The following is a 21,372-nucleotide window of genomic DNA, read 5'->3' on the forward strand; positions in this document are numbered from 1 at the left end:
AACTTTAATTTGTCACTATTTTATACCTTCATGCTGACAATAAAACATTTGATATTTTTAAAGAGTATTGTAAAAAGCTATAAAACAACAATAAAATAAACTGCAAAGTTTGAAATTGCAAAGTATTTTTAACAATATAAAGAGCTTGTGTTAATATAAAAAAACTGTTTTATACAATTAATAACCTTAATAAAATAAAACTTCATATTTGCGCAAAAATATGCCTACAGACCATATGATCAAAGCAAAAAAAGCATTAGATACAACATTTTTTATAATTTATTGTTTCTTAATCTATTGTACTATTAAAAATTTAAGCGTAAGTTTTTCTTTTAAATGGTTTTTAAGTTGATGTTTTTATTCAATTTTTTTGTTCAAGTTGTTTTGCAATAAAAAGTGAAACAAAAATGTTTGGTTTAATAAATCCTTTAAACTTAATTTCCTTAAAGTTAAGAATATGCTTAAATAATTTTTTTAGAAAAAATTACTTTGAACAGAGTTAAAATAATTTTTTGATTTTAATTTTAATTTTTTATAATTTAGTTTTTATTTTAACTTTTGCAATCACTGGTTTGATGTTTGCAATAGAATGTTTCTACTTTTAAAACTAATTTCAATAACAAAAAATATAATTAACTATTCAAAAAGTTTATGATTTAAATAAAACTTTCTTCCTCATTTGCACTATGTTATAAATCTGATATTGTTACTGTAGCTAGATATATGTTTAAATTTAAACAACAGTTCATGCTATGCTGGGTATTACGGATGGCTCAGAATTAAACTTATATTTATTGAACGTTAAAGTTCTTTTAAATTTTTCAAAATTTTTTTCAATTTCAAATTTCAATTGCAAAATTATTTGAATAAGAGAATTTTAGAAGGACTAAAATTCTTTTGTTTAAATAGATTTCTTTTTTAAAAAATTCCAAAAAACAACTTGCGTATTTATAGAAATGCTGTGTCTAGTACCATTGCTTTAATTTTTTTCTTAAAGTCAGGGTAGTGATTTCTGATTGGTTGATTTTTTTTATTTAATTTAAAGAATGCATGCCCAAACCAAAACCCTTAATTGATGTATGTGCACTCCACTGCGCCTATCCCTATATCAGTGGATGTATGTACACACACTGCGCCTATCCCTATATTAGTCGATGTATGTTAATAATAATTGAATCGATGTAAGTTTCGATATACAACAATAATAAAAACTTTCATTAAAAAATAGTTAAAAAAATTAAAATAAGTATATTTTTAAATGAAGGGTTCAATGCCACATCACCGTGAAAGATGAACCAATGAGATACCATAATGCTAAATGCACAATATAAAACTGCAATTCTTTTAAAATTTCTACAAATAAACTTTTAAAATCAACCAATAATATTTGCAGCCGTGACTTAAAATAAACCAATCAAACTTTACTACCGTGCCTTTAAGATAAAAAATTAAAGCAACTGTACCATTACGCTAGACACAATATTATAGAAAATGTTTGATCTTAATAATGCTTTAAATAAAATATAAAAAAATGGTATCATGTTGTTTATATTTTATTCGAGATTTCTTGTTAAAATAATTTTCAGTTAGAAGCTTATATTATGTGTTAACAACATTTAAGATATAAATATAAACATTTATATGGCTAATTTTTGTGAGTCTTTGAGTATATTAAGTAAGTTTATTAGTTGAGTAATTTACTCAACTAATAAACTAATGTAAGTTACTGTAGTAACTTAACTGGTTGTTTTAATTTAGTTTAAAGGTAAATTTACTGTGATATACTTTACCCATTCAGTAAATTAAACTAAATATAACTTTAAAATAATATTGGCTTCCATGCAGAGATTTAGAGTAATTTAAAATCAAAAGCACGATAAAATCTCTGCGCAAAATAGCAAAGATTATACTTCTATTCAAAAGATAAGTTTAGCGTGACATACTTTATGACCCCTAATAAAAAACTTAGACAAAAACATTACTTTTAAGAATGGCCAAAAAAAAATGCTTAATTAGAAAAGAAAAAAAAAAACTAACAAAAAAACTAACAATCATCTCAGTATGCTAAATTCTAGCCCTGTTTAGTTTTCAATATTATTAAACAAAAAAAAATTTAATGAATATAAAAAAAAATAAAGCCCAAAAAAACCCAAAATTACCCAAAAAAAACCCACTGGGCCGGGTTTTTTAAAAAAAATCTGGGTTTTGGCCAACCCTGTTGCTAACTTATAGCTGATTCAATTTTTCATTAAAAATATAAGTTAAATAAGTGTTTATACATGTAATTGTGCTTTTAATGATCATGGACTAAAAATATGCTAGAATAAAAGAAAACTTATGAAAACACTAAAACTTGCTTTAAAAAAAGTAGAAAAACACCAAAAAAACCTAAAAAAACATGTTTTTTTTTTTTTGACCCAAAATAATGCCAAAGGAAAAAAACATGCTTTTTTACAACTCTAGTTGTACCTAATATATAATAACTTTTTATAATTACATTTAACTTGATATATTTTCACATTTTGCTCTAAGTTTTGTGATAAAACAACAATCTCCTGGAAGTCTAGCCTATGCTACTACAAATTTTTTTGTAAATATTATTATAACATATATTAATATAATGTATATTGAAAATAAAAGTTGAAATTTCTACTAATACTCTTATAACTAATATGTTTTAAACTTGTGATGACGAAAAGTCATCATTAACAAGCTTAGCCTGACCTGAAAGAAAAATAACTTAAGGCAAATTCTTGTTAGACCAGGTTTTTTCATTGATATATATATTATAAAAATATATATTTTCAGTGGTGTCATGCCACACTCTGTGGCTCGTAAACAAAACTCCTTTTAATAATTTTTCAGCCTTATAATAAACTAGCAAGGCTGTCAATCCTATTGTAAACTCTCTCTACTTTGTCTACCCTGTCTATCCTGTTGTGGCACAGCAACCTTGTTTGTTTAAGTTTGTTTTTCAGAATAATTAGGATTAGAGTGGGTTGTAATAATATATTTTTTTATAAGTAAATTTCAAAAAATATTTTCTAGGTAGATTATTTGCAGCAAGCAAACAGGGATATGGAAAAAAAACAACAGCAAGCTGAACAAATGTATTCTGATGTTTTAGCAGAGAATAAAGCATTGAAAGAACGAAATGAAGAGCTGTGTTCAGAATTGGTAGTTTTAAATAAAGTTTACAAAAACATTGAAAAAGAAAAATATAAAGGTGATAGAGAGGTTGACGGGCAAATAAATAATCTTCAAAATGAGTCAAACGAGAACTTATTGAAAAATGCTGATTTAAATAAAAAAATTTATAAGCTTAAAAAGGTAATTAAATTTTTCTAAGCTTTATTTTATACTATGTACACTGTGGGTGCTTTATAACTTTATTATATATATATATATATATATATATATATATATATATATATATATAAATATATATATATATATATATATATATATATATAGAGTTTTTTTGATGTGCAAAGAAAAAAACTGGATTAATAAAAGTTTTTATAGCATGAAGGGACAGATACAGTAAAAGGATGCAACTTGTTGTATAAGAAACAAACAAGAATGAGTTTTAGTTTATTGTAATAGAGATCATAGCCTGTTTGAGCATTGACCATTATGGTATTTGTAGAAAAAAGAAAGAAATGCAACCTTACAACAATAGGAAAGTGGTTCAAGTTTAGCAGATCAAGCAGGTTTAATAATATTTACAATGTGCTTTTAGACTTTGTTTGTAATTAAGAGGGTTGTTAATTGTCGATATAGGAATGCCAACAATATCGCAATATTTTTTTGCAGTAAATAAATGAGTTTTGTTGTCTAACAAAAGTTAAAGATTTTTTGTCAAGAAAAGAATATAAAGTTAAGTCATTAACAAATAGAGCCACTTTAGATGTAAAATTTTTATGAAGATTGATATTATAGATAAGAAACAATACAGGAGCAAAGATAGAAATTTGTATTATCCTTAAAGTTATTTGAAATAAAGAAGAGTGTAGACCTTCAAGAATAACTTTAATAATGCAGTTAGAAAGAAATAATTAAATAGTCTCAAAGCTTTTATATAAAGAAACTAATTACAGAGTGAAGAATAATTGTAGGATAGTTGGAGAGGTCAAAGTGTTTTCTAGAGTTCTGAAAAACTGGAACCAATTATTTAGCACTTTTTAAAAGTTTAGAAAAATTGAAGAGAGTTCGGAAAATGACTTTTTTAAGACTATGATGGAAATCTTGTTTGGAGCACAAACTGTGGAAGTTTTTTTATTGAGAATTAACTTTAGCATTGGAATCCAGAGTGATTTGGATGTTTAGCAATGGGTTAATCTGTTTAACTGGCAGAAAGAGTATGGCCATTAGATTCAAGAGTCAAATTAGAGTAAGATTTCTTTGCAAATAAGTCTACATTTTTCCAGGAAGAGGTAAAAAGATCAGACCCATGAATTAGAGCTTAAATGTTAGACTTACTTTTGTTAATGACATTGTTGAAGACTAACCGAAAGTCTGTAAAACCTAACATCTGAGATAAGATACAAGATTTAGTATATTGAGAATAACAGAGCTTAAATTCAGATGGGATCTTTTTACGTTGGCTTCTTGGAACAATAAAAGGACATTTGTTCTTAAAAGAGATGTTCTTGTAAAAAAGATGAAATAAATAGTTAATAAAGTATCTGCTCAATGGTGAAAAATATGGAGTAAAATGAGGCTTGACATCTTCGCTTCAAACAAGGCTGCAAGCAACCATTAATTAAAGTTGGAAGTTACTGGAAGAGAGAAGATGAAGATTGTAGAGCAAGATAGCCATTAACAGACAACTTAAAAGATTGCAAAATATATCAATCAGAAAAGCAAGATGAAGGAAGTGAATTCCAAAGAACTAATGTTTGAGGAAAAAAACTAGAGGAATAAGAGTTTTTGGAGCATTTAGGAACAGTCACAAAAAAAGGATGAAACTTAAGTGAATGACGAGTAACACAAGAATAAATTTTAGTAGATGGCACAAGAGATGCTAGTTCTTTAGAGCAGTGCCCATTATAGTATTTATAAAAAAGAGAAAGAGAAGCAACATTACGACGATGTGATAATGGTTGGAGATTGGCTGCTAGAGCAGGACCAACTATGTTTACAATGCGTTTTTGCACCTTGTTTAAAAGAGAAAGCGCATCATAAGAAGATCTGCCCCAGATATAGCAACAGTATTCCATACAAGGCCGGATTTGAAATTTATAGAGATAGAGAATAGAATCTGAAGTAAGAAAGTGTCGAGCTAGAAAAAGATATGCAACCTTAGCAGATGCTAATTTTTCAACAGATTTCTAGAACCTTGACGAACCCCTAAAGTTACAGAATAAGAAGAAGAGTACTATCCATCGAGGAAAACTTTATACTACGATTGGAAAGGAAGGATTCAATAATCTTAAAGATGTTACCAGATACACCTTAAGATAAAAGCTTATGGAGAAGACCAGCATGCCAAACTTTATCAAAAGCTTTATAAATGTCAAGAGTGATGGCCTTAACTTCTCCACCTTTATCTAATGCACGATAAAACCTATTGGTTATTACTGTTAGCAAATCAGCTCTAGAACGAGAAGATCGAAATCCATATTGATGGTCAGAAAGTAAATTATTAGATTCAAGATGAGAAATTAAGTGTTTGTTAATTAAAGATTAAAAAATCTTGCTTATAATAGGAAGAAGACTAATGGGACGGTAGTTAGATGAATCAGATCACTCTCTAGAATTTTTAAAGATAGCGATAACAGATGCCGCTTTCCAGCAGGCTGGAAAACAAGACTCTGATAAGCACTTGTTGAATAGTTTTGAGAGTATAGACAACAGCTCCGGAGAAAACTTCTGCAAGACTATAACAGGTATGTTGTCTTGGGAACAAGCTTTAGAAGAGTCTTCACAGAAAATCACTTTAGATACAGAAGCTTGAGTGATATGAATGTCAAGCAATAGTTAAACCTGTTTGTTGGCTATATCAGGTAGAACGCAACTAGTGGAATCAAGAGATGTTATTGATGAAAAGTTCTTAGCAAACAATTCAGCTTTGTCTTTAGGTGAGGTGATAAAGTCTGAACCATACAAAACAGGTGGAATTACAGATTTGCCCTTATTATTGATACTATTAAAGATTCTCCAGAAGTCACAAGAGCCTAATTTTTGTGATGAAATATGAGATTTAATGACCTGAGAATAACGTGCTTTGGTGTTAGGCAAAACCTTTTTACAATGGTTTCTAGCAATAATAAATAGATGTCTATTTTCTGGAGAATTGTTTTGCTGATAAATATGGAAGTAACGGTTTCGATTGGCGATCACAGCGGCGCAATGTGAGGAAAACCATGGAGCAGAGTGAGGCTTGACCTGATATCGTCAATAGGTAATACAAATTTCCATGCCAGCCTGAATCCACCAAAGTTATGTAAGAAGCACATTTGTCAACAGGAAGACAAAAAATTTCTACCTTAGGGCCATCACGAAGAAAATCACAGAAAGAGTCCAAGTCAGCTTTAAGGTAATTGTAAGAGGTACGATGATAAGGGGATTCAGATGATGAAGAAGAATGAGGTAAAAGTCTTAGAGAGATCAAACTGTGACCAGAAGCACCTAAGGGTGAATGTGGAGAAACTGAGCACTGGCTAGGATCAGGAACAAGACATGAGTCGATTAGAGAAAGTAATGATTTGGGTTGTCTGGAAAGCGAGTTGGAAAGTTGACTACTTGAGTTAGGGATTGAGAAAGGCAAAAGTTGTGGGCTTTAATTCCTGCAGAGTCACTGACACTAGAACCAAGCCATTCAGTGTGATGAGCATTAATGTCACCGACAACAACTATATTAGCTGATGGATAAAGAGAGAGGGTTTGGTCAATTTGATTAGAAATAACATCAAAAAGAGTGCAGTCTTGAGATGAAGGAGAGCGATATAGAACAAAGAGAAAGGCAATAAATTGAAGTGGTGCTAAATGATAGCACATAAAAGAATAGTCTGTGCATTCAAACCTAGTTTCACGACAAATGGGTGAATTCTTACGAATGTAAATGCCCAGGCCAAGCATGTGACTATTTGAGTCTTTAATAATCAAAGGAAGATAACCATCAACACTAAGATCACAAGATGAGACAGCTGAACTCAAATTAGTCTCACAAAGAGCAAGTAGGTCTGGTGAACTTTGCAAGAGATAAGACTCAACAGAAGAAAAGTTACTTCGAAGACTCAAAGCATGGATAGTACTCAGTACACTGTTTAATAGCCCAAGTAATTGCCTCATTACTATTAATAAACCCTAAACCATAACAAAGGGCTCCAAATGTTGCCTTGGCAATGCACACCAAAAGCACAAACAGGGACACTATCCATGCACAATATGGCACTGTTAATACTTTAATATTTTTCAGCTGTTGATGGATTCAGCCTCTCTGAGAGCTACCACAGAGTTCGGGAAACCTAACTACCAGCCGGCCTCAGAACCATAAAACTGAGTTTTAGAGCTGTTCCCTCATTAGGAGATAATAGAATGAGTTGAGTCAAGAAGATCCAGCATTCAACATCCTAAACTGGAAACAATGTATTAAAAATGCATATGCGTCAGCCTAATATATAAAGAAAGGGTTTGAGGCTGGTCAACAGATAGAATCTATTTACCCCTTAATATATATATATATATATATATATATATATATATATATATATATATATATATATATATATATATATATATATATATATATATATATATATATATATATATATGTATATATATATGTATATATATATTATATATATATATATAATATATATATATATTATATAATATATATATAATATATATATATATATATATATTATATATATCTGATTTTTTTATTCAACTTAATATATATGTGTATTATATATATATATATATATATATATATATATATATATATATATATATATATATATATATATATATATATATGTATATATATATATATGTATATATATATATATATATATATATATATATATATATATATATATATATATATATATATATATATATACAGAAGTGTGCAAAAGTAACCGGACAAGAGCCTAACTTGAGATAACTTTTGAATGAAAAGTCCAATTTCTTTCAAATTTTCACTGAAATGTCAAAATTGATTACAAATCTAAAAACAAATGAATTTTTACTAAATCTAAGCAATTTAATCTTAAAAGTTCATTTAATTAAAATATGTGCGTGCAAAAGAATCCAAACAGGAAAAAAAACTTGAATTAGATTTTTTTTTTTAACATTTTTAAAATTGAAAATGCTTTATTTTAAAGTAAATTGCTTTAGTACTTTATCGGGAAGCCCTTAGCATTGATTACTGCTTGAGAGTAACAAGGCATTGAGTCCACCAGCTTCTTAATCACAATAATTTTGATTTTTCCCCATTCTTGGTTCAGAGTATTCAATAAATCACATTTACTTGTTGGTTTTCGACCTGAAATTTATCTATCAATGAGCTTACATAGACATTCAATAGAGTTAAGGTCAGGACTTTGCTAAGGCTATTCTATTAATCGAATTTCTTTGGTTTTGAAAAAGTTTTTCACAAGGGTTGAAGAGTGCTTTGGGTCATTCTCCTGCAAAAATATCCTTCCTCAAGCCCTGAAAAATGTTCCACGCAAAATGCTGTCTTGGTAAATGCTGAAATTATAGAACTTTATAATGTAAAATGTAGTGTTGACACAATCGAATGTTGGAAGACGTCCTACAAATAAACTTTTTATTTATATAAAGAATTGAAAAGCACGCTTAAGATTTGCAATTTACTTTAAAATAAAGCATTTTCAATTTTAAAAATGTTTAAAATAAATCTAATTCAAGTTTTTTTTTTCTGTTCAGATCTTTTGCACCCGCATATTTTAATTAAATGAACTTTTAAGATGAGATTGTTTAGATTTAGTAAAAATTCATTTGTTTTTAGATTTGTAATCAATTTTTTGACATTTCAGTGAAAATTTGAAAGAAATTGGACTTTTCATTCAATAGTTATCTCAAGTTATGCTCTTGTCCAGTTACTTTTGCACACTATTGCATATATATATATATATATATATATATATATATATATATATATATATATATATATATATATATATATATATATATATATATAAATTTTTTTTTTGGTTTCAATATTTCAGTCTAGCTGTAGTTCAATGTAGACTTATTGATAATGCAGAACTTGAAATGTTTAATACCACTGATTTTAGTTAAGCAATTAAGGTATACAAAAAAACAAAAATGCACACATACATATGCACAATTTTTTTCTGCTTGTGTGTATATCTTCATTCTGTGTTGTTTTTTTTTACTACTTTTATTGTGATTTAAAAAAAGCTTGAAGTAAAAATAACTTCAACTAAAAACCTCTAAAAAAGAACTGTGAACAATCATCATAACACAATTCTTTGTTATAGTTCTTTTTTTTTTATTATTATTTTTTATTATTATTATTTTTTTTTTATTATATACCTGAAAAGGTATATAAAGTTATTTCTATAGATTTTAATCTTATTCCAGTTTGTTATTATTATTTTTGTTGTTGTTTATTTTTTTTCTGTTGTTTGTTTTTAATCCAATTATTTGTTTAATTTTTTAAATTGTTTTACATGTTTTCTAAAATCAAATATGTCATGTTATGTAAATTATTATGTCTATTATTTAATAATTATTGAATCATTATTATTAAGTAGATAATAATTTATTTATTATAATATGTAATATTACTTATTTTGTGTATTAAATAATTTATAATAAAATTTTATGCTAAAAAATAATTTTATTGTTTACAGGAGCATGCTAGCTTAATAGATGAAAATGAACAACTACATGCAATTGCTGAACAGTATAAAATTGATAAAGACCATATTGCAATAATGCTTGAAAGATGTGAAAAAGAAAAAAAAAGATTGATGGAAAAGAATGGAAAATTAACTATGGCAGGTTATCAATACTTTTAAAACATAAAAAAGATAACTGATTTTAAAAGACTTTAAATTGTTGTGGATTTGAAATCATTTGATAAACTGTACACAAGGGTTCTTTCAAACCCAGGCTTGTTTTTGAGTATTAAAATTTTTGGAGTTCTTTTTGGATAAAAATATTTACAATCAACAAAGTGTTTCTATATTTTATTTTTGTCATATTTCTATATGGCAAGAAAAATCCATAATAATTTATTATTGTTTGTCATTAAGCAAATAGTTATTTAGTTCATAGAATGTGAATTATCATTAATATATAACAATACATAATATATGATAATATATAATATAAAAATATAGAATATATAAAAATAGAATAACATACATAAAATGAATTAACATAAATTGCAAATAAACTATACCATCTGATTTGGATCATTTGATATTATTTTTCAAATGTCATTCTGTTAAGTCATTTTTTGTCACATTCTGTTAAGTCATCTTTTATTGCAATGGTTTCTTTGTGTTCAAAAAGCTTTTTCATTTTATTCAGGTATATCAGGAATGTTTTTTCCATTAGCTCTTTCATTAAAAGCACATGCATATGAAGAATGCTTATCAAAACTTGAGTTGATCTCTTTATAGTAAAAAAGACTAAGAGGAGATATGATAGAGTTCTTTAAAACGTTACAAAAATATTTTTAATTAAACTATAATAATTAATACACCCTTATTTGTTAGATAGCCACAAAAAAAGTATGACAGTGAGATTTGTCATAGTTCCACATTTGCTGGTTTCCAAGCAACATCATTTTTACTCTACTATATTGTTACTAGCAGCAACATTTTAACCATGTATATTATTCCCTGCGACAACATTTTAACCATGTATATTATTCCCTGCAACAATATTTTAACCATGTATATTATTCCCTGCAACAATATTTTAACCATGTATATTATTCCCTGCAACAACATTTTAACCATGTATATTATTCCCTGCAACAATATTTTAACTGTGCTATACTATAACCAGCAACAACATTTTAACTGTGCTATATTACCAGCAACAACATTTTAGCATGTTTGTTTATAAATAAAGTCTTTTTATTTTAAAGTTTTTATTTTTATTTTTTATTTTAGAAAGAGAGCTTGTAATGGATATGGAAAGATTAAAGCTTACCAAAGGAATTTATCAGAAGAAGGTTGTTTTTTTAATTATCTATTTAAATATATTATAATAAAAATATGTTTGTTATTTTCTGTGTTTTTAATAGAAGAAACAGAAACTTATCAAGATTTGCTAGATCTTATTGTCTTGACTGCAGATAATGCCAAGAAGAAATAAATCCCTAAGGAATGTGTTGTTCATTTGACAAAAATTTTATTATGTAACAATGTTCCATAATTTCATGTTTTTAGTATTTAAATGGTATTATAGTTTCCATGGTAACTAGTAAGTAAATAATGAAACCAGAGTTTGGTACTTACACAATCGTTTCTTTAGATTTAATTGATGCTTGAATGGATGCTTATTGTCTTGCCATCATTATCACAACAATCCATAAAATGCATTTCTCATTTAATGGAATAAAAGAATCTTTTTTAGAATCAAATTTTTATTTTTAATAGAAACAATTTTCATTCTTACAAGTTTTTTGTATTAAACAGGAACACTTTTTTATTCAGAACATGAATAATTGTAGGATAGAGTTTTTTTATTCCTTCATGTTAATTGTTGGTTATTGGAAAATAGATGTTTGTTGAAGTCAAAAAAAAATCTTAATTTTCATATCTTCTCCTCAGTAAATGCAAAGGAATGCATTGAAATTATTGAGTTATTTATTTTCTCCTTAGTAAATGCAAAAGATTGCCTTGAAATTATTGAGTTATTTATGTCAAAGGTACTGTTTTCAAATGGTTTGTAAAAAATGCCAAATAAACAATATTTCTAATATTTCTTATATACAATGTTATTAATAACCCAATAAGTGGTTTACATGTAGTTATGTGCACTCATTAGTGAAATAGTTATTTACAAACAACTTTATAAATGATTTATAAAAGCGCTTTAAAAGCAACTTTTATTTTAAACCTTGTTTTGGAAAGAAATTTTTTTTTTTAAATTAAAAAAAAATATGGCAGCAGAAATGTTTTTTTTATTTTTAATGTATGACAGTAGAAGAAATCTTTTTTTTAAATGAATGACAGTAAAGGCAAGTTAGCACTTAATCTGCTAAGTTACTTAATTAAGTTTAAAACTTTTTTATTTCAAAATTTTACAAATTTTAAATAGTTTGTTTAAAAATATACTCAATAACAACTTAAAAACAACTTTTACACCCCCTATAGCATTTTTAAGTAACTTTACTTATTGTAACATAATCAAATTAAGTTACATAACACGCAAAATGTCTGCCATTTTTACATAAGATGTAACATTTACATAACAAGGCGTAAGACTTCTTGTTACTGTGTAATTGAAAAAACAAGATATGGGTTGACACTTTTTATACATTTTTGCCTGTGGGTTTATTAAAACGTTAAAAATCTTAAAACCTATTTTTGTGACAAAGTAACCAATATATACACATACACAACAAGGTATGTTATTAAAACCATTTGGTTATTCTTTAAATATAAAGAGTACACTAAATTACACTTTTGTAAACCTTTAAAAATTGATACTCGTTACATTGATTGATACTCGTGATATTGGTTACCTTTATCTCAATTAGTTACATTGTCATGAAAAAAATTTTTTTTTTCGTGACAATGTAACTAATTGAGATAAAGCTATTTTACAATAAAAATAAAATAAAAGATAAAAAGCAATATGTCAACAGTAAACAAACATTTAATGTGCTTTCAAGTTTATTTAAATAATATTTAATTAAAAATAAGAGAGTGTAAGCTTGTTACCAATAGTAACTGATTGAGACGTAATGCAACTTTAAAATGTTATAGGGGATGTTGCTGTTAAGGAATTTTTATGATAGTAAAATCATTTTAAATAAAATCTGTTTTATTTCGATAACTATCTATATTTTTAGTTAAATTTTTACTAACTTACAAATTACGTATCATTATTTTTTTACAAATTATCAGAATAAAGAACTTTTTTAGACATTCTTAAAAAAGTGTTTATTTTTTATTTTATTGTTTATTTTTATTATTATCTTTTTTCACCATTGTGCACTGCACTGAGCCTATGGCTATGTTAGTTGATTTATGTACTCTCTATTTCACCTGTGGGTGTATGTACTCTCTATTTGACTTGTGGGTGAAATAGAGTGTTCATACATGGACACTTATACATCTGTTGATGTATGGACACTTTGCATAAAAATAAAAGTAAAGAAAACAAAAGAATAATAAATATAAAAAAATGTTTTCTGTCAAGAAATTTAAATTATAAGTCATTAAAGTTAGTTTTAGATTTTTTTAAAAAATGATAAATTTTAATATATGATGACTACAGCATTTTAATATATGATGACTACAGCATTTTACAATCCTTTGCAAAATAGGATAGCTTTAAAACTTTTAAATAGAGTTATCATTGTAATCAGGAAAAAAAAAATCGCATTTAACTAAGTTGTTTGTAAATCAATATAATAAAAAGAAAAAATCTTTAACTTCAATTTTGTATTAATAAACTTTTAGTCATCTGAGATTTGGTTAATGTCAGTTGATCCTTTGTTGAATGTTTTTTCAAATGATGTTTTTGACATTTTAATCAAAGCATATTGTATGATATTTTTTATTTTCTTTTAAGTCACCTGATAAAGTGGCGATTATGGTTCATAATATTGAATGATATTTTTTATTTTCTTTCAAGTCACCTGATAAAGTGGCGATTATGGTCCATAATATCGAAGACGATAGAGATTATTATAAAATGGAATGCCAAACTCTGCAAAAAATGTTACACCAGTATCTTATAAAAAGTCCACTTCATAAAGATGTTGATAGAGTGAGTTATACAAAAAAATTGTTTTTTAAAAAACTTGTTTTTTCTTTTTTTTTCTTTGAAACTTTCTTCTTTAGGATGGTTGTTTAAATGATTATGTTAAAGCTGAAAGCAAAAAAAATAAAAACACACACATAAAGAAATCTTTTTCTCCGCCAACTAAAGAGGTTTGTTATTAATTAAATTCTGAGAAAAATCTTTTATGATAAAAGCAAAAATAAGGTCAGTAGCTTTGAAAACTAAAAATTGTGAAGACATTCTTTCAACAAAATCATTCATAAGATCAAAATTTTCATAAAGACATCCATTAGAGTTCTCATAAAGACATTCATTAGAGTTCTCATAAAGACATTCATAAGAGTTCTAATTACCCAATATTTTTAATGAAATTATTAAGATGTTAAACTTTTTTTAACATCTTAATACAAAAGTTTTTTTAAGCTCAATTACAGTAAATATTACATAATATAAAATATTTTATGATTATTAAAAATACTAAAATTTTAGTGCTTCTTAAACTTATGAAAACTTAATCCAAATATTTAAATTTTAATTTAAAAAAGATTTTACATTTAAAAGAAAATGGCATTATGAAAACTCGTTTAAACCACACAAATGTGGAAATATAACATTAAACTTAAAATGATTAATTTATATTATCAAAAAAAAAATTGGATTTATTTTAAATTTTAAGAATTCAAAGAAACAGTTGCATAAAAAGTTTTAGAAGTTTATAAAAGATTTTCACTGTCCAATATTGTGTATAAAAGATGTCCATTGTCCAAAAATATTTTGAAACCTCAAATCATTTACTGAAAAGTTATTATGAAAGCATTATTACTGAAAAGTTATTATGAATGTTTTTTTACATAACCAATTTCTATTAATTTTGATATCATTTTTAACACTTTTAGTGTTAAAAATGATATCAAAACTGCATTTAGTAATATGCTTAGAGTTTCTAATGGTTATATGTTAAAACCACTCTAATATTGGTTTAATCTGATTTAGTTTATTTATTTTCACTTTTTTTATTTTTAATTTGTAAATAATAGTTGTTAGTCTTGACCTTGGCTTTGCCTTAAGGCCAAAAATTAGGTCCTTAACCTTGGCCTTGGCCTTGCAACCCTTGGCCTTGAAACTCTTAGCTTTGGCCTTGGCCTGTTTAGCAAGTTCGTTTTTTGAATTTAGAACAAAAGAATTGATTAAAAAGAAATTACATGCTGTAATTCATTAACGTTTAACGTTACATAATATTATTTGGTTACTTACAGTTAGTTAAAAAAAATGAATGAAAACTTCTTGTGATATTTTGAAGAAAATAGAATGTATGAAAAATTTGGTTTTTCGAAATAAAAAATTCAAATGATTTTAAAATTTTCATTTAGAATAAAATATTCATTCATAGAAAAGTTTTTATGTAAGAAGTATGAAAGTTCTATAAAAAAAAGTATAAAAAGAATATAAATTTTATTATTAATCATTGTGAAATGTTATAACTTTTAATTGTTACAGAGTTAATTTTTAAATATACTTACAAAAGTAAGATTATTCTTAATCAGGAGCAGTTTTAATACGATTAGAAGAATAATTTAAGGTACCAAGTATGCCATAAGGTACTTGAGAAATAAAATTTTGATCTTTATAGTTGTCATATCTAGTATTTATTTAAAATAGTTTAATAATTTTAATAATTATCCTCTTATGTGTTAAAAAAGATATAAGAAATGGATAAAGGTTTACCATCAATCATCAAATTTGCATACAAAAATTTTCTTACAAATGGAGATAAATGGTCAGCTAAGTGTAATATTTGTCATGTTAGTATTACAGAAACACACAGTGTAACTTCAGGGTTCACAAAGTGAATTATTTTTACAGTTCTCTTTAGTTTGTTTAGGGCAAAGGGATCTATTATGGCATACCGCCTATGATGGTATACCAGTCATATTTCCATAAACATTAGTTTTGGTGAAAAAGTGATTAGACCTACATGGTCATACTGACTTTACATTAGTTTTAGTAAAAATACGTCATTTGTGCACTAATATTGCTTTTACAATCAACAAAAATTGATTTTGGGATGTGCTGTTGTAGTTTTAATTCCTTCATATATTTAAGATTGTGATTTTCTTATTAACTGTGCAGAAATGAAAATTTTATATCCAATTTTTGTGGATTTAGTGGAATACTTATTTTAATTTTATCTTTTGAACAAGGCAGACACAGCTTTTTTTTAATAAAAACAATGACTTCTTCCCATGATGGCATACTGGCGAGTTGGGTGTCTTGCAATGTTGACGAGTTATGAAAAACTTTTTTTTTTTCATAAGAACAACTTATTTGTAAGTAAAGTAAAAAACAAATGATGCTCCAAAAGTTTTTTTTTTGGTCAAAAAAATGCAAAAAGCGCAATATCTCTTATATGCATGCACAAAACTCTACAATGGTGGCATGTAGAGTTTTGCGCATGAAATGTGTGGCATGAAATAGTAAATTAGAATGATTCTGCATAATTTCTGGCATTTTTAAGGAAAGACTCTAAGGTTTAATGAAATTGTAAAGTTACCCTTGATCCTAACCACCCCATCCTCCCCTATGCCATCATAGGAGCAGTGATTACCTATGATGGCATACTTGTGCTTTTTTTTAATGACAAAGTTTTTAACTGACAAAAAAAAGAAGACCAGAATGTTTCCTACAGTTCAGCAATTCCTTACCAAAAGTTACTAACTCAATCATTTATAACCAACATCATAGTAAATTGTGGTTTGTCAATTTCATTAACGGAAAACAATAATTTCCGAAAGTTTTTAAAAGATATTGATCCAAAATTCACACCACCATGCAGGCAAACAATTTCATATGGAATTTTACCAAAGGATGCAACAAGCTAAGCTTACAAAATTGCATCAGTTTTTAGCTAAATTGTCTTATCTTTCACTAACAACTGATATATGGACTGATAGAAGAGCACACTCATTTCTTCCAGTCACTTGCCATGTTTTTATAAATGGTAAACCACAATCTCATCTTCTTACGTTTTGCTCTTTCCAAGGATCTCATACTGGGAGAAATATAGTAGATGAGTTAGAGACAATAATTGCAGAAAATAATATTGCCAATAAAGTACATTATGTTGTGACAGACAATGTGTCCAACATAAAAAAAGCTATGAGTGTTTTGTTTGATGATGGGGAAGATCATTTAGATGATGAGGATGATCCATCATTGTGGGAAGATCCAGTCGAAAATGATATAGATATAAATGAATCTCTGAATACAACTGCAAAACGGATATTTTGTTTCGCTCATTCTCTGCAATTAGTAGTTTGTGACAGATTACAGTCTCTTACAAATTTCAAGCTTGCTCTTTAAAAATGTTTTAAACTTCAAAATCTATTACACCAAAGCTCTCTATTTCCTAGTGCCTATGAATCTGCAATAGGAAAAAAACATTGTGTTCCATCTAAAAATGAAACTCATTGGGACAGTACATTTAGACAGTTAAAGGTAATTGTTTCACTAGATCAAACTAAATTAGGCACTGTTTTGCGTGAGCCAAACCAAGAAAATTTAATATTATCAGTCAAAGAGTTAAACCAGCTGCAAGAATTGGTGCATATATTGGAACTCTTTGCTGAAGCAACGGATCTTGTTCAAGATGATAAGATAATTACAATCAGTTGTGTTGTTACAGTTGTTCTGTCATTATCTAATATTTTAGAAGGAACATTAAGAAAAGCCAGTTTTTTCTCATTAATGATTAAAACTCTGTTGCAAGAACTACATAACCGTTTCCATAGTATATTTTTGTTTCTTAAAATAAACCATCCAGAGGGTATTCCACTTTATTCGAAAATTCATAATCTTAACTTTGGTGGTTAATCTTTAACTCATTGGCTTGAAGATCATCCTGGCACATATGAGCAAAAAGAAGAAGTTAGAAACAAAATAAACAGTGAGTTGATTTTTTTTAACATAGATTTTTTTAAATGGGTGATTTGATTTTGAAAGAATATGCAGTGCTTAGTAAATAGTGATTATAAACACAAGAAAATAAATTAGATGTTATTTCTGATAACAAAAATTATTAATCAAGAAATCTTGAACTTTCATTCTTTAAAATTTTTATTTTCAGGTCTTCTATACACAGAACTGGCTAAGCTTTACTCAAAAACTACACCAGAAACCTCTTTGATAAATACTGAAAATAGTGTTACACCTCAGATTCAAGAGCCTTCTTCAAAAAAAATATCTCTTTTTGCAAATTATAGAAAAAATAATGATTTACAGCCACAGATTTTCAACCTGGCTCAGCAGCTCACAAACTATCTTGAACTAATAGGTTCACCAGATTTTAATCAAAAAGAGTTCTTGTTAGAAAAACTTTGCACAATGGAAAAGTATTCAAAAATTAGAATTATGTTTGACATTTTTTTTGTGTCCCAGCTATGTCAGCTCCTTTTGAGTGTATTTTTTCCCATCAGGGTTAATAGGGTTAATTTTTTCCCATCAGGGTTAGGGTTAGTGGATTAATAATGCGCCCTCATAAAGGTCGTATGTCTGATTCTTTGCTTGAAACTTTAATGTTTCTTAAATGCAATAAAGACTTGTAGGCTATAATAGTTCATGTGACAACTTATATTTAATGCTAAAAAATAGTATTAACATTTTATATTTTTAAATCCCTATTTTTGTTTTTGGCTTTAATATATATATATATTTTCTAATATATTTTCTTATTGACAATATATGCGCATAACCTTGATTTAATTTTGAAACATGTGGATTTGTTGTTTGCAGCTCGAAATTTAAGTCTTACCCCGTGAAATACTTGAATGTGTCCTTTACCTTGTCCTTGGCTTTGAACTCTTGACCTTGGCCTTGGTACTTGTGACCTTGGCCTTCGATCATGTGGCCTTAGAACATGTGGCCTTGACCTTGGCCTTTGAACATGTGGGCTTGGCCTTGGAGCATGTGGTCTTGGCCTTGACCTTGCAATATTTGGCCTTGTTAACAACTCTGCACTTAGGGTTAAGCTTAATTAGTGTAAAGCAATGTAAGTTACAGTATGATACATCAATGTTATTGTTCATTTATTGTTTTTACAGCCTTAATTACACTGAATAAACTCTTTACATGCTGATACCTAAATATCTTCATCTTTACCTTTTACATATCAAAACCATTTTTATTTTACCAGATGTACTACTATTCCCATTTTCTGTCTAAAATTGTTTTTTTTTTCAACTTATCATTTAGAGTCACATCTTTTCCCAGGCAATGATAGATGTGGAGATAATTGTGTGAAATTGGCCTGTGAATTTGGAAAAAAAACTATAAATTGTGAGTTTGCTTAAACTCCCCTTTTACACACTCTGCATAACCTTCCCAGTATATTCTGCTTTTGCTGATTTTTGACATAGTTTAAAACCTTTGTCTTATTCATTTTTATACTGGACTTTGTTGCTTCCATTCTCTCTTTCCAACACTGAACTTTTTAAATAGTTTGTCTTCTGTCTCTGTATTAAGCACAAGTTATCTGCATAAAATAACTTTTTAGATAAAGCTTCTAAGACAATAAAAAAAAATGTCTAATGAAGACATTTTTTTTATTGTCTTAGAAGCTAAGACAATAAAAAAAATTTCATTAGACACTTTTTCTTAGTCATTAGACACTTTTTTTTAGTGAAAAATTTTACTTGAAATAAATGCATTTGCAATTACTTTAAAAGGAACCATGCTTAAACATGATTGCTTCCTTCAAAAGGGTGCTTTCTTTTGTGAATTTTTTTTTTATTTTCCTAAAAGTGAAGTAATGTTTCTTTGCATATTAAAAATACTTTTCAAAATTTTGAAAAGAATTTCTAAGTTTTACTGAAACATATAATCTAATAGAATATATAGAGTTATTTTTATTATAGTTTTCTATTTTTATTGAAAGTTTAATGACACCAATAATATGATATTTTTATTAACTTTTTATTAAATACTTAATATGATATTATTTTTAAACTTTTTAAAAAAGAAATGTTTTTTTTTATCTTATTTTTAGTTCTTTTTATTTTAATTTTTTCAAGTTTTTTTATGAGTTAACAAACTAATTAAAAAAATTTACTATTTTGTATCAATGGATAACAGTTAACAATCATTAGGTCTTTGCATAATATTATTAATTTGCGCTTATTTTGCAAATGCATGAAAAATTGTTTTGAAAAAATAAAAATTGATTGAATTAAGCATCTTTAATGTCTAATAACTTATTAACTAGAATAAAAGTTATCTGAAAATAAAACTCCCTTATTTGACATGTATTTCTTAAATCAAATGCTTGTCAATAAATTCATAAAAAAAAAAGTTATTTGTTGCGCCCATATATATATATATATATATATATATATATATATATATATATATATATATATATATATATATATATATATATATATATATATATATATATATATATATATATATATATATTTATATTTATATATATATCGGCCCTTGGAATTAAAAAAAAATAGACTCTTAAATTTGATACAAAGGTTTTATCATAAATCATAGAAACAAGATTAACAATTTTTTGCTGACCTGAAACAATTCTAGGTCGGCATTGCCGAATTTCAACCATAATTTAATTAAGTAAATGCTTGTCAATAAATTCATAAAAAAAAGTTATTTGTTGCGCCCATATATATATATATATATATATATATATATATATATATATATATATATATATATATATATATATATATACACACATATATATATACACACATATATATATATACACACACATATATATATATATATATATATATATATATATATATATATATATATATATATACACACAGTCTCTGACAAAGCGAGAGAAACCAAATAATTATATTTTATTTTCTTTATATAAAAGTGCTGGATTTTTTCAATTTAGAGAAATAACTATGTAACTGTTTAGAGACAAAGTTCTTTAAGTTTTATTCATCACAAAGTTTATTAATTGTACACGAAAATTATTAAATTAATCAAAAGTATTAAAAAAAGTTGATTTCCTTCTGGACAAAACAAGTGCAACTCGACAAAATGTTGACCTAGCTGTATTTCGCTATCAATATTTCGTGGCAATCCTTTGTTGTCGATCACAGCCTTGCATCTTCGAGGCATAGATTCGATCAGGTGATCGATGAAACTTTGTGGAATCGCTGTCCAGGCCTTTTGGATTTGTTCAAACAGTTGATCCTTATTATGAACACATTCACGAATAATTCTGCGGTTGACTATCTCCCACAGGTTCTCGATAGGGTTGAGATCCGGAGATTGAGGAGGCCAATCCATCACCGATAGGTGTTTGTCTTGAAACCACTGCTTGACTACTTTTTCAGTGTGTTTTGGATTGTTGTCTTG

The 21,372-nt window shown here is 26.9% G+C and overlaps 1 protein-coding gene across 4 annotated transcripts in view; it reads left to right on the forward strand.

Moving 5' to 3' along the window:
* Positions 1-21,372, forward strand: part of LOC100200874 (centrosomal protein of 135 kDa) — a 77,713-nt gene that overhangs the window by 24,956 nt on the left and 31,385 nt on the right. For all 4 annotated transcript variants that reach the window (XM_065814686.1, XM_065814683.1, XM_065814685.1 and 1 more), the window contains exons 4-8: positions 3,049-3,330; positions 9,855-10,005; positions 11,130-11,191; positions 13,828-13,962; positions 14,037-14,126. In XM_065814686.1, the coding sequence (XP_065670758.1) occupies positions 3,049-3,330; positions 9,855-10,005; positions 11,130-11,191; positions 13,828-13,962; positions 14,037-14,126 (720 nt within the window). The remainder of the gene's footprint in view (positions 1-3,048; positions 3,331-9,854; positions 10,006-11,129; positions 11,192-13,827; positions 13,963-14,036; positions 14,127-21,372) is intronic.

Source organism: Hydra vulgaris, chromosome 12 (genome assembly GCF_038396675.1).
Source record: "Hydra vulgaris chromosome 12, alternate assembly HydraT2T_AEP".
In the NCBI taxonomy this organism is placed as follows: domain Eukaryota; kingdom Metazoa; phylum Cnidaria; class Hydrozoa; order Anthoathecata; family Hydridae; genus Hydra; species Hydra vulgaris.